The following is a 15674-nucleotide window of genomic DNA, read 5'->3' as shown; positions in this document are numbered from 1 at the left end:
ACATGCTTTGAGAGTATCATGTATGACTAAGATTGACAAATGAGACGAGTTCTCACAGTGAACACACACACAAAGCAATGAACAGTGATCCATTATAAAACAAAACAAAAAACACTGAAGTTCAGGCAAAAAGAGGAGACAAATTAATACAACCTTCAGATAAATTAAAAAGTACAGGGTTCAATCACTAGTGCATCATTACAGTGTTAAGCCACTGTACATCAGCCATGCACGAAGTTCCTTCGGCCAATTAAATATCCTTTCTCATAAGAAGTATTTCACTGAAAGCAAGAACACTGCATATGGATCTTCTCTGTCTTCAGTATGATTCAATAAACACGAAGCAAAAAAGAAAAGTTGTCCTTTTCTGAGAAACCTGTTAGCATTCAGTGGCTTATTTTTTTCTTATATATTCTTTTTTATGAGTTATGGTCTAATCAATTTTGGTTTTGAGGTATGTTCACTGAAATATTTCTTTTTCAATTAAGTATTGTAGCACATCTCAGAAAATAATTTTAAAATATTATTTTAAATGTTTTCAGATAACTCCTCATACTGGAAATTGGGTGTGTGCAAAGAAATAAATACATCACGTTTAGCTTCTTTTTATGCCGTCTATGCTCTTCCATCCCCAATCTGCTCCCTCTGTCTTTCACCTACATTGAAATGACAGCGTGGAAATTACAGCCTATCACTCTGCACCTACTAATAACTATGCAGTCTGTACCATTTAAATCAGGTCACGTTTTCAAAACAAAATTATAAAAATATGAAAAATATCTTGGCTAATCAGTACTATTCAGAAAACCCAGAGTTACTTTTAAACATTGACAATTTTGAACCTAATGCACATATGTATTACTGGGCAGCTTGTGAAAAAAAAGACATGCAAGCTCTGTTTGTTGTACAAATATATTTGCACAAGAATATAAAGGGATATTTGCGTGTAGCATATTTGCCTAACTGAAAAATGACAATCCACTATTTCCAAAGTTGATCTTCCACTGAGAAGTAACAGACCTCTGGAATGTAGTTTATTATTAAGTGACAAGCGTAAACCACCATCACAGGTGAGGAACTGGGTGCAGAAAGCATTCATAAATTCTTTAGTTTCTGTGCCACACGGCACTGTCAGTAAATGCTTATAACAAGGTATGTATTAAATATTAATCTATGCTCCTGCCAGCACCTTGAGCAGAAGCAGGAAGGCTATTAAGCATAATCCAAAGGGGCCACAGCAATTCGCTTCTGCTGAACTGCATCCCCTTCAAAACAGCAGGAGTCTTGTATATTGGCTCTATTTCAAAGATTACATTCTCAGTGTTCTCCCCGGTGATTTCTTTATCCTCACAGGTGTTGCATTGGCACTGACAGGCTAACAGCCAGTGTTTTGGCCCAAGGCCTTCCTCAAGGAGGCTGGCACATATCCATACAATGACAATGCAACACCTGTAATAAGAAAACAGAAGTATAGAGATGGGGTGGGTTTTTGTACCGTAGAAAGCTTTCATTGTACTCATTGTATTAATTCTTTTTGAGATGCACAAAAGCCAAGTTGTACAGAAGCATGAACTATAAAATGGAAAACCAAAATTACCAATACTGTTCAGTATACAGCAAATTTGCTTTATTTCATATAATTCACATCATCCAGTCAATGTCTCTTTTAATTCAATGTTGAATAAAATATTTACTTGAAGTTATGGAGAAAAAAAGAATGGCTATTTTGAATTAAAGTGTGTAGAACACTTGAACTATTCATTTATTATAACAACTTATCTGTCCACAGTGACACATCATTCTTGTCTGGGATTACTGAACCAAAATGGCAAATATAATTAAATACTCAAATTCTCAGAGAAATTAAGCTATATGGGTTTTTCTAAATATTATTCATCTATGTCAAAGGAAAATCAAACCCAAAAATTCAAGCAGTTATTCTAATAAGAAAGCAATACCAGGAAATTTTGAAGTTTATGTTCAAGTTAACAAAATCTAAATATTTATTAGGTACGTCAAGAGTAAGTCAAAGGTGCATCCCTGAACTAAAGATACTGCATCTGAGAATGATAGCACATCTCTGGCAATTTGAAACAGTTAAATGTTTGTACTAAGACAGATATTTATATTCATTAAAAATACAGAATTTCAATCATGGGATTCTGCACTTTCAAATAGAAAATACTCCAAATCTGGTGTATACATAGATTTCACCCAAAGTCTCAATCATGAAAATCTTGACTTGCAGGATCAGGCCACTTGTTAGATCAGCAACATCTGAATTATTTTAAGTTAGTATTACAAAGGGTGAACAAATCTTGACAGTGAACTGTGCTATTAAAACAGAGAACAGGATGGAAAGTTCTAGAGTCTGATATTTCACTTCAAGGATTGCTTGAAGTAAAACTCTCAAATGATATAAAAATTTATTTTCAGATTATTTTGATCTCTTTGTAAAGAAAACAAAATGCTGTAGTAAATGGAGGATAAAATGGTATGACTTTATAAGCAATGAAATACAGATGTAGCAAAGGTACCTGGCATGACACCGATTTTCCTTAGATGATTCTATGTCTTCAACTTAAGAAAACCAAAACTATAAATTCTGTATGGAGGAGATAATGTAGCAAGATTTTGATGTAGGATAGTTTATTACCTAAAGAAGTATGTACAAATTCTAAACATGAAAATAGTGAGCAAAAGAAATCAGACTCTATTTACATTTTTTTTACAAATTGTTTTTACAAGTGTATTTCTTTTTTTTTTTTTTTCTAAATAACGGGACAAACACGTAAGAGCAATCTTTTTGTATTACATACATAAATAAATACTGATTTTAAATGAGTGTTATGGGAACATAATTTCTACAGCCAATCTGGGTAACAGAAGCAGTTCTGTTACCTCTACTACGATATAATTAAATCAGAAGGAAAAATTTTACATATAGAGCTCTGATAATTACTTTGTAAATTGTACCTTACTAATATATTCAGTAGAGGTAATACAGTCATTACATTTCATGCCCACAACTGAACAATGAGTTTTGGCATGCAAAACCATATATAATCATTAACATCGGCAGGTATTCATTTACATTTTTTAAATAAAGGGTTTTCTTAAGTATTTTAAACTACATGCAACAGCTTATTAGCATCATTTTCCTGGTTACAATGCACAAGTTTGCATAACATTATTTTTAGTAATTGATGTTCACAGGTGCTGCTCAAAAGGGTAGGAATATACTTGGCACACAGTATAAGAAAATGAATTAATAAATAAGTCAATATCACGATGACATTTACATATACACAAGACAAAAGTAAAACGTTTCATGGTGTTGTACACAGAATTTGGAACTGTCTGGGCCTCACACTTTGTTCTATAAGGCCCTGATTCAATATACTATTTAAGCAAATTTTGACATCTGTGCTTTCTGCAAGGCATTGCTAAAGCTCATTCTTAACTGCACAGGTTTACTTCCATCCCACTGACTTCTTTCGTGCATATGAAAATTTCCTCTTCTGCACACCTTCCTAAATCAGGGCCTGCTTATCTGAAATTCGCTGGCTCCAGTTTGGAGCATGGAGATGAAAGCATTGTGGAATAAATTGACTTAGTATTAAAGTTTCTATGCAGTTCTGCTAATATGAACGGTAAAATTCTCATTCAGATTAGCAATCGGTATTTTTTTATCTTTGTGTGTGACCATGTCAAACATTAATGTCAATGTTAGCATTGCCACATAATGTCCTCAGCTCCTTCTGAAGCCATTAAGTCAAGGATGTTCAGCATTTCAGAAGTCAGACCTCTTGTTTATTGTCTCTGCACTATATTCTTAATGAATGTTCAATATTATACACATAGATCTACATACAGAATAAGCTCTGTCTTATTTGTGTTTCTCCTGCTCTATAAGCAACTCAAAACTGGTGAAAAAACAAAGAACAAACGGTTCTCTTCTTAAACGAAAATCATTGATGAACAAAAAAAAATCCACTTCACAAAGCAGTTAGCAAAAATAGCATACTCTTATAATTCTCCTTTAAGAAATAAAGACAAACAAAATGCATCCTGAAGTCAACAGACATATTAATCAGAATCATACATAGCAAATAATACATCAGTGTAAAGGTGCAGAGTATCTAAAACCATCTCAAGATCTATATTAACTCTGTGTTACGCAACATCATTAGAGAAAATAAATCTTCAACTAGTGAATCAAATAGCAATTATAACTCTATTGCCGAATTAAATGTTTAATGACTTAGGCTAGTAGATTAGGACAATACCCTGTAAAATTCAGCAAACAAGGCTTAATGAATTAGGCACTAACAACTTCAAATCTGTACCACTAAATTCAAGGAATAATCACGAAATCATGGACAGTTGGAAATTTAACATCCAGGCATGAGCTTTGTTGACTTTGTATTTTTCATTTTTGATTTGGAGGGTGACTTGAGAGCTGAATTCATATGCTGGTTTGTAAAAGGAAAAAAATAATTTATGTCTTAGTGGACCCTATATAACACACTGGTTCAATGCAACTCTATCAACATTTTTTTTAATTTCCAGATTCTACTTTAAAAGGCAAAACCACACCAGGTTCTTCAAAAATACATTGTTACTGTTAAAAGTTCAATGCTTCAAAGAGACTGGCATCAGTAAACAGTAACTATTCTGATTCATTTCAGAAGCTTGAGGCTTCCCCTCGGCAATCAAGACTAAGGGTATGATCACTCAGGGCTGCTAACTTTTAGTTTATCTCCAAGACAGATTTGGTATCATTGTAATAAAGATGGACATCCATGTTCTATGCTTTACCATGTCACTATGAATGAAACACAATTTCATTAACATTAATCAAGTCGCTGCAGATTTGTTCTAGCATAACTAGAATAGACTGTGATTGAAAGGTTTGGACAGAATTTTTCAGAGAAACCTAAGGTAATTATTTTCCCTGATCCCACTGACTCCTGCTCTCAGCAAACACCATGGAGATCACTTCTAGCCTTACCTATGTCCTGTGCAATCTAAATGTCGAAGTACTGCACACCAGTCCCATTCAAATTGTGTTTTCCTGGTAAACATTTTTACACACAAAACATTTCCATTCTGACAAAAATCTCTGCGAATCTGTCTCTGCCAAAATTTAAAATAAAGCTTTATATGACATATTTTCTGAAGAACAGGTCATATGTTTATTTCCTAATGTATTTTGGAGAAGGGGAGATGACGGAATGATAGAGGAAGGAATTAAAAGTACCATAGCCTTTAATATTTTTAAAACTACTGTTAAAAGCCAAAACCATGTAGCAATAGAAAATGTCTGGAAAAGTTCTTGGTCACTGAGTGCGTATCAAAAAGGACAAGCAGCAAAGTAGAAAGAGAATGGAGGGGGAAAAGGAGCCCTTTAAAACCAAAGGTAGAAATGTAGGAAAACTGAAATAAGCAAAAATTAACTCAGCTTCCTTCACCCCCTGTGTTACTAACCCACGTGAAACTAAAAGCTACAAACTTTAGTACAGACAAACCATATTTGAATATTTTGTGAACACTCTAGTACGATAAACATAACTGTGATCCTCAGTTTCAGGTGTGTATTTCTTTTCTTCATATTTGCTTTCCACAAAACACTACCAAGAGAAGGAAAATATATTTACCACTAAAGGCTGAGCTCCTCACACTGAATATCTCAGGCAACTATGAAGTATAGGTGAGTCTGTAGCATCTGCTGGTAGAAAAAGTGGCCAGTTTGACTCCTGCGTGTTTGAAGTACGTTATCCTCATATGATGATACAGGGAAAAATGGAAATGGTTCCCTGTATCATCAAAGAATGCAGGAGCACGTTGAATATCTTGAACTTTAGAAGCTGATTATGAGTATTTGTATGAACATTTATGGGCAGATACTTTCCATCCTCTCGATCATAAATCTAAGCAGTTTCTGTTTACTGTCGAGGTATGTCTCTCTGTGTGGCAAATTATCTTAGACAGTTTATATTGCACAATAAGGCAATATGAATTCTCTTATGGTTAAAAAGGGCACCCTTCTGTCTAAATTTGAAAAATGCATTCAAATAAACTATAAACCAACGTTTTCCAGATATCAGAATATTGTCATATAATTCTTTCTGTAAGCAGAATAGCAGAATGGAGCCAATACATCCATCCTTCTGTTCAAAAGATCCATGGGGAAAAGAAATATGCATATCAAAATCCAAAGCCAAAAAGTAGCTCTGCAGCTACTTGAATAATAAATGCGTCTCAGAATTTCAGTTTCTAAAATGTTAACTATTCATCTTGAAATATTATATACCAAAAAATTATAAGTGGGATTTCAAAAGTAGGACCTATCAATTAATTGTATTAATTGCCATTAATTTTCAACAATTCTATCAATTGCCATTTGTTCCTTTACAATGGTACATCTACCCTGTATATATTTTAGCTATTAACTATGTTAATAGAAGACCTACACATTAGAACATACTACTTCAGAATAGACAGGTGATACAAATGTATCGTCATCCTCCTCTGTGGTGATACTGCAATTATCAAATACTGACTATTTTAGGGCTTCTGCTACTGGTATTTATTTTACTTACGTCCTCATTTCAGACTTACGGAGATCTTTAACAGCAAAATACACTGGGGCTTAAACTGGTGACAGGCAAAGCTTTAAGTAAAATAGATCATTTAAATATGCTGATGAGAACATGGCTTCCAGTGTTCAAAAGTATGTATACATAACAGGACAACCCTGCAAATATTAACGTTGAAGTCACTAAGAGAAAAAGCTGTATACGCTGCACCATTTCAATCTACTTTAAACATGGAAATGCAAAAAAATGTTCATTATAATGAACAAACTTCTGATTTTCCCACAGGTGTTGAGTTGTATGTGATCTTCAGTTTGTGGAATAGCGGTGGTAATTACATGATACTTGCTATATGCTTCATCCTGGTCTTGGTGCAAATACAATTCTTCATGGCTAAACTACAGAGAAGTAGATACAGATCGTAGAGGACGGTAACTTCCACTGGAAAACTGGGTTCATTGCTTCTACAGATGTGCCTTTTCCCAGCCTTCGTTTGGGAGCTCAGTTTTTTTCTCTTCTTATTCTTATAATCATCTGAAACAGTCTAATATTTCTCTGGGGGTGGCTTGTAGTGATGTGGATGATGTTGCTTCAGATGAGGTCCTAAACAAAAGAATGGGAAAATATTCACGCATCAAACCCTGAACATGTAACACCAACATTTAGCAGTACTAAAAAGGCTTTGTGAGGCCTTCAGCTGGCAATCCTTCAGTTTGTAAATGAACAGCCTGTGTTGACAACTACGTGCATGTTCAGCGCAGACAACTTTAGTGAGACTGTGAAAAGACAAAAAGATTCAAGCATATGAATCTTGGACTAGTTCATTACATTTTTTGCTTTGCTTTATAACACTGGGCTGTACTTTTCAGAAAGACATGAAATGCTGAAAATGGCCATTAAGAGGTTTGAACTGCTTTAGAAATACGATCAGGCTTTAGCCATGCTGGACTGAATGCACCCAGCAAAATTTAGTCTTGAAAGCTGAGAAATCCCAGGCCTAGCTAGTACTTGGAGGACAGACCAACTTTGAATCCCAAGTGCTACAGGCATAAGCCAAAGAGCTGTGGAGGAACGAACGGCAAATATCAGACCACAGAAACTGAGTGAAAGACTGCATGGGCTTCCATCGTTGCTTGGGATGGTGGGAGGAACACCATATTTTCACACATCTTCAGTTTATGGAATGCTGCTGACACCAATAAAGACTCTAAGGCTCAAGCAAAATGTTTACATGTGGAGCACTGAAGTTTTGTAGCATACAACTACATGTCAAAATGGTGTAGAACTTACTGTGGGGTGAAAATGGAGGAAGGTCGGGTGTTCGAAATGATTTTATTGTAGCTGGCCCTTCCCCACCAGTCGTCAGCACTTGAACTTCCAAGCGGTACAGCATCGATGGCCTCAGATTGGGCACAGTAAGTATATAGTGATCCTAAAAATAAATAAATTGCACTAATCCTCAAAGCATCTAAAAATACAACACGGTTGCTCTACTCACACAAATCAGTTGTTTAAACAGGTTCTGTCACTCTCCGCACTGATAAATCATTTTCTTAGAATTATGTTAAAAGGATTTAATGTCTACAGCATTTTGTTGAGAGGATATATTCTGAATTTTTTGCTTGACATTCCCTTTGAGCAGACTTTTTTTACCATAATATTATGGTTGCATGTGTACGAGGTCCAAATTATTCCTTAGTGTTCTGGAAAGTGGATGCTCATCACAAAAAAAAAAAAAAGTAACTTCCTAATTATTCTTTTTAACAAACATGTTCATTATATAAACTCATTTTTATGTTGGATCTGCTTGGAAGCTCTACTAATTGGTAAATTAATTAATGGCAGGCCTAGGGTCCCTGCTGCAGCTAGTGAATCTAAGTGTGGCTACACTGATTTCAGGTTTGTCCTAATTACATCACAAGAATTTGCCTTCTGTTCTTAATCCCACTTCTGGCATGATAGACTCACTTTTCAGTGCTCCATACCTTTCGTGATCACTTCCACTTGTTGCAAAATCAGCACTTAAAGCTGAAAGAGGGCAGATTCAGACTGCATATTAGGATGAAATTGTTTACTATGAGGGTGATGAGACACTGGAACAGGTTGCCCAGAGAAGCTGTGGCTGACCCATCCCTGGCAGTGTTCAAGGCTAGGTTGGATGGGGCTTTGAGCAACCTGGTCTAGTGGAAGGTGTCCCTACCCATGGCAGGGGCTTTGGAACTAGATGAGCTTTAAAGTCCCTTCCAATACAAACCATTCTACGATTTTATGAAAATAATTTCAGAGTAAATTTAAAAAACCCACTCCTAAATGGGAACACATCTGGCTAAAGACTAACGGGTATTAAGGAATTAAAAGTTCTGATTCCTCTTATTCCAAGCTGGAAAGGCCCAGTCGCAGAAAGGGGACAACAGGGCAGTGATGCTGGGCAGTGTGGGCAAGGTGTGCTCCTGCAACCATCCAGGCTGGCTGGCCAGCAAATTGAAAGGCACCTTCTTCCGGTTGGCTATGCAGGGGAATCTAAGAGAGCTGTGGGAATAACTGGTAATTTGCTGTTGCTGAATGGGGGGGAAGGGACAGAGAGAAAAAGAGAGAAGAGCTCATACTTCACATTCATACACTCACTCTGCTCATTCAGGTGCTTCTCTGGCAGTTGGCACGTGCATTTCAGCCCTGGTTGTGCAAATATTAAATTTTTATCAATCAGAGGCTACCAAAGAGAATGAGTGAATGATCCTCGCCATAAAATACCCTACGTTCTGGTGGTTTCTGAGAGGTAGGAGATACTGTTTCAACTCAAGTCAGAGTTTTCTGCAAGTTAACCAGTTGCCGTAGGCAAAGATTGATTGATAGATAGATAGATAGATAGATAATTAAATAAAATGAACCTCCAGGCTCTACAGTAGTGAAACCAGAGGACAATAAAGATAAAAAATTAATGCAAAACACAATGCAAAGGAGTGTTTTAAATAAAACTTTATACGTATTTCAGACCTAACTGGACCAAAAGCTTAAAAAAAGGAATAGAAATGCTGAATAAAACATACGCCTGCTCCTAAGAAAAAAGATGAAATCCAAAGCATAAATCAACATCTTATGGTCTGTAACTTTGCTTATTATTGTGCTAAGTGGCCCCATAGTTCTAAGGAATCCATGGTCAACTTTGTTGCTCTCCTGCAGAACAACGGGTTTTGAAACATGGGTGCCCTATAGCCTTAGGTCAGTCTGCTACGAATTAAGACAGAATGATGAGAACCTTGCCTTGGATTTGTGTAAAATGCGTTGAACGTAAGATGTGTCCAACAAAATATTTTGCACATTTTTTGAGGAGACAAATGTGAAAAGATTTTCAGCAAGTTCTGCTCTAGAAGCAATTGCCCTGATCCACTTCCCTGAAGCAAATGGAATTCTCCCAATGTTATTAGCAGACCCTGGATCAAGGCCAGCTGCTTAAGTCCTTTTGTTGACTCTGGTGGATCTGGCAGCAGAGTCTGAATGAAGTGCTCTTCGCCTGCCTCTGCCAGAGGAGGAACTGAAATAGCAAAGGCCATCTTAAAGCAAATAGGAGGAAGAATTCAAATTATTAATTCTTACACTTTCAATAAACAGTGAAATTTAGTTCTCCTTTAAATTATTTGTCCATTGGACAATGGTGCATATTGGCAGAAGGGGAAGTGATTTTTATTTTTCTTAGAGCAATAAGTGATACAAAGGAAGAGAAAATTCTTTTAAATCCCTTGACTTGGACACCAAATAATTAGTAAAACTGTAGTAACTTCCAAGTTGAACAGCCTGATCATCAAAAGAAAATAAAAACCACCTACTGCCACACAGATGATCTTTTCCTCCCTTCAGGCATTCCTCAGACAATTGTTGCTAATTTGACAATTGTGCACATTAAAATGTTTGATGTGTCATTAAGATGAGTAGCTGTGCTTTCTAGCTCCAGCAAGTAGGAAAAATTAAGCACTTCCTGCTCCAACTTGCCTGCAGAGCCAGAGAATGCTATGTGTGACATCTGCATCACCACTAAACCTTAAAAATACGCACACACTTATGAAGCCGCCAGCAAAGGAAAGTAACAAACAACTTACTGCTGGCAGTATCTGTGACTGTGAAATTATGCTGTTGGGTAAGCTGTTCTGCCGGCTTTCCGTGGTTACTTCTGCCCAAGTGACTTGGAACCCTGTCATGGGCTGGTGAAGGTCTGCCTTGGATATCTTCCAGGAAAAATGGCCAGTGATGTTACCTTCCTGAACAATGAAAGACGCAGACAGATTCTCGGGTTTGGCCAACACTTTGGGTAGAACTGGCACTATAAATTTGGAAAGCAAAAAAGATAAGCTAAACTTTAAGAGATAATGTTCAGTAAAGTTCATTTAATTCCACAAATCAAGGTCAGATAGAGCTCTCTTTCTGGTATTACCCAGGATCCTGCCAGCTTTCTGGCATCAGAATTTCACTGTTAACCAAAGCCTACCTTTGAGATATTCCATTGGCATTTTGGGCCAAATTCAAACTTCAGATCAAACGCTGTCAGCTGCAGATGACAGAAAGGAAAGCCTATGGCATGTAAAGATGTAAATGCCTCATTCACAGGCAGCCATCCTTCTGCTCCTCTGTATTTAGGAATACTTGAGCTCGGATTTTCAGTTTTGGGACCACAAGAAAATCCACAAGATAGCACAGAACTCCATGATGCAGGCAAAAGGTAAGTCATGCTCTAAAACTGAAGCAGAAGCTAATACGGGCACTCTGATTAGGGGAAACATAAGCCTTAGTTGCAGTTGCCCAGGAAGGCTGTAGTGCTGAAAACTGTCAAGAGGGGTGGTGAGGAAATGGCAGTGGTGGCCAGCAAGGCTCTGAGATGACCCACAGAGCATGGGATACCCTTGGGGATACTAGGGACTCAAAATGAGAGGGTCAGCCTCTAAATGAAGAGAGAGGTTTCCAGACTTGGCTGCGCAAAGACATGGCTGACTTGACCTAGTGCCGGCAACAGTCCTGCTTCAAGTGGGTAGCTGGATTAGCTGACCTCAGAGGCCCTTGCCAACCAATATCTCCATAATTCTGTGATTTCCATAACTTTCCAGCTGTACCTACCATTGTGGCATCACTGTGGAAGATATGTCTTTATTTGTTATTTGAGAGCAGAATTAACCTAAATAAAATCAAACTGTTTTGAAACAGTTCCTCCTTACAAAAATAAAAAGTGACTAATAACAAATGTCATCATATGTTTATAAACAGTCCACTAAAATTATCACCTAATAGACAAGACAGTAACATACTAGCCAAAATCTATACTGCTCTGTATTTTAGTTGATTTTTCACATAGGCACCAATCATATTTTAACTTGTTCTGAAACTTTCATTTCTAATTTTAGAATAGCTTTAAAGACTTTTTTTTTGGTGATTTGAAACTATTTGGCTAGTTCTCCAGATCATGCCTTACCTCCTTCAGCAGGACAATTAATGTGCTTGTGAGTTTTTTCTTTAAGTGCAGAACAAGGTGGGGTAACAAAGAAAATACTCTCAGCCTTAAAACGACCTTTAGATTTTGCAGGCAAAACAGTTACTTTGTATTTGCATGAAAATGACAGGTCCTTCAGAATTATGTAGTTTTCCTACAAGAAAGAAAACCAAAAAGATCACATGGTGCAAACAGACCTCCAGGGGAAAAAAAAAAAAAAAATAAAAATTAAAAGGTTGGCAGAAGATGAAACATTTTCTCCAATAAAATATTTTCCTGATATGCTTAACACATGCCAACATGGCTTTTACTCAGAGAACAAAGCAAACATTGCCTACATTATGATTATTTTCAGTAGTACAATATATTATCATGGTATTTGGATATGTCCTTCAATTCTACACAGTTCCTTTGCCATGCTGCATCAAAGCAACTGGCTTCTAACATTTAGAACAGTATTTCTGACATGATGGAGTGGGAGCAGCAATGTGAGGATGCAAATGCTAGTCGAATTAAATAAATGTAAGGAAGCTGAGTTAAGCTGCTGTAAATGACAGGCTTCATCTACATTCAACTTTTTAAAAGCACATTCAAAGTCCAGCATCGCATTAAGGATACATTTTTTTTTTTCACTTTAGAACATTAACTACTTCTACCTTCTTGTCAGGAAGAAAAGCTCCACAGCTGAACTACAAAACACAAGTCTCCATTTAAAAACAATAACCAGAGAAGAAAACTTTACACAAAGTGCAAGTGTCCTGCTAAATTCTTCTTGTCCTCTAAAGTGCTTTTGAAAATCAAAGCCTGAAAGCTTTAGGAGAAATCATATATGAGAGAAAAATGTGGGGTTTGCTTTTTTGGTTTGTTTTGTTGTTTTGTTTTTTTCTGTCCAATAATACCTTACTGTCTAAGGTCAAAAGTCTTTCACTGTCTTTTAGGTCTTTACTTCCCTTCAGAATCCCTATTTTCCAGTGTTCTTCTACATAACTACTTTTTTCTAATGCCAAATTGGATTAGTCTAATGTGCACTTGGAAATTCATCTTCATTGAGGCAAGGCTGAGCATGGACTTGACTCCCCACCTTCCATCTGCCAGAAGAGTGCTCTAACAGACTTGACACTTCCTTAGGACTATTTTAATTTATTGTGACAGGCCCTCAATGCTCAACACTGGAAACATTAGGCCTGTATTCACCTTGACTATCATATCCAGTATCAAAGATTTTGTAGCATCCACCTTCTTGTTTGCTTGTACCTAGATTCTTCCCCTTAAGAAACAGTTCCCCAAAGTACATTGGACCAATTACTGTAAGATGATTGAGAGGAAATAGAATCATAGAATCATAAAATGGTTAGGGTTGGAAAGGACCTTAAGATCACCTAGTTCCAACCCCCCTGCCATGGGCAGGGACGCCTCACCCTAGACCATGTTGCCCAAGGCTCTGTCCAACCTGGCCTTGAACACTGCCAGGGATGGAGCATTTACCACTTCTTTGGGCAGCAATAATGAACTAATCCCATAATGCATTTGGACAAATTTACAAAGAGTCTTTCCTGACCTCTAGTGGAAATAAACTCCTTAAATGTCAAATTTCTCCTATCTTCGATGTGCATAACTTGAAATATTATGACTGATCATACCAGTATGTCACAATCATTTTTTTAATCCACCTCTAATAATTTGCTTTGCTGACCCCATGAAGCAGTAAATCTTACAAGCTAACAGTCTCCTACATGAAAAATGATGTCTTTTGACTTACTGTACTTTTACATACCATTAACTCCACTGAATTGATCTGGTAGTATATGTCAGGGTAAGAAGGAAAGGTGAATTGTGATTTCTTCCATTCTCCATAACCCACTAAATCAATTGTGATGCACCAACCACATTACAATGTTGTTCAAATAATGCTTTACAGAGACAGATGACACTAGATTGCCAACAAATTGAGTATGAAGAACTGTCACTGCAATATATATTTGGGCTGACATGTACTTATATAGAGCTTTTCCTCTTATCTGATACCTGTCTGACTTCCAGATTTAATGTCTAGTATTTTTCACCTATGGTCCTTTTTTCTTATTCCATTACTGCCCTCAAGGTTGTGAACCCCACCTGCATGTCTAAAAGAAAGCCTAGTTTATTAATTACTATTATTACTGTTCAGTATTGGCACTCTGATAGAGCCCTACAGCACTAACTATAGATAAAGCCCGATGTTGTATATGTTCTAGAAATGTAGATGTACTTAGAAGTTTGTTTGCTGCTTTTGTTTTCTAAATAATAATGACAAAAAAAAAAAAAAAATTAGCCTAGTATGGATTAAAAAACCCCCGACCACCACAACAAAACCCCCAAACAGTCCAGATGCATTGTTTTTATCCTTTGCCAAAGAGGAACATAAAGAAGAAATATCCTTATCTATCTATGAAGCATGGTATAAATCATACTACTTAGAAGCTATTCAGAGTCAAGCAGAAGGCTGAATGGATACTTACATAAGTCAGCTCTGTTACTTTCCCGGGTCCTTTGCTGTCATTGTGTGCACAGGACTCCAGTAACCAGTGGACTTGGAATTGATTCATGCTGATATCTGAATGATATAAAAAGAGAGGAAAAGACATATATCATAATTATGCTTTCACCATTACAACTTTTCTGGCTTCTCTGGTTAAAAATAGGAGTTTTAAGTATTGTAGAGATGGTAGTTCCTCACTTTTTCTAACCATCCTTTAATAGAATGGAGAAAGTATTATACAATTACGTAATTTAAAGCTTATGTCAGCTAATGGAGACAAATCTAAAAATAGTGAATTGGCATTTTCTGATATGTAAGCATATGCTGCTTACACTTTTTTTTAAATCAAGCATTTATATTGAGCATTAAAAAGAAAAATATCTCAATGCTGCTACTTCTAAACATCCTGAAAATTATGGGAATGACTTTGTGTCAACTGCCTGTGACTGTTTATATTGTCAGAGCATTACAACACTGCTGCCTGGCACGGCTTAAGAAATCTGTGCCTGAAGATATGTGAAAATGTCTGTAAATACCTGAACTTTCTTCTTTCAGAATACATCATAAGAACTGTTCAGTTTTTGTCCAAATAAAATTCTAGTCTCGACTCCTAGGAGTAATACCAAAGGCTCGAGTTTGCTCCCATTTAAATCAATGACAAAACTTGCTGCAGTATCAATTGTATAAGCCTTCAACCTATTTCCAGCTCTTTTAGCTTCTTGTCTAATACTGATTGCATAAGGAAGCAAAACAAAGGGCAATAAAAAATTAGAAAAAAGAAGAAAAAACTCATCAGGTAGTGCAAATACATCCTGTAATTTTTCTGTATTTAGTTCTCCTCTATCTTTATACAGGGGATACTAAATTATGTCTGTTATTATTAATTAGCTTGGTATGACATAGCCACTAACGCCAAGTGCCTAATTGTGGGTTTCAGGAAGGAAAAAAAATTTCTTTGATGCCTTAAGGGCTGATCTGACATTAGACTGCTATGAGCAATTTGGATGCAGATGGGAAGGATTGTAAACTGAAGAGAAAAGAAGTAGTGTCTGAAACTAGCTTAAATGGTATTGTAATAAAAAGA

At 36.5% G+C, this 15674-nt stretch overlaps 1 protein-coding gene across 2 annotated transcripts in view; it reads right to left on the bottom strand.

Annotated features, from left to right (window-relative positions):
• Positions 1-2803: 2803 nt before the first annotated feature.
• The window catches only part of ANOS1 (anosmin 1), a 136770-nt gene continuing 123899 nt past the window's right edge, over positions 2804-15674 (bottom strand). For both annotated transcript variants that reach the window (XM_030476733.1, XM_030476734.1), the window contains 5 exons: positions 14571-14665; positions 12055-12226; positions 10694-10914; positions 7890-8031; positions 2804-7202 (listed from right to left, as the gene is read on the bottom strand). In XM_030476733.1, coding sequence (XP_030332593.1) covers positions 7144-7202; positions 7890-8031; positions 10694-10914; positions 12055-12226; positions 14571-14665 — 689 coding nt within the window. In that variant the 3' untranslated portion in view covers positions 2804-7143. The remainder of the gene's footprint in view (positions 7203-7889; positions 8032-10693; positions 10915-12054; positions 12227-14570; positions 14666-15674) is intronic.

Source organism: Strigops habroptila, chromosome 2 (assembly GCF_004027225.2).
Source record: "Strigops habroptila isolate Jane chromosome 2, bStrHab1.2.pri, whole genome shotgun sequence".
Classification (NCBI taxonomy): domain Eukaryota; kingdom Metazoa; phylum Chordata; class Aves; order Psittaciformes; family Psittacidae; genus Strigops; species Strigops habroptila.
This window is presented reverse-complemented; position numbering and strand designations above follow the sequence as displayed.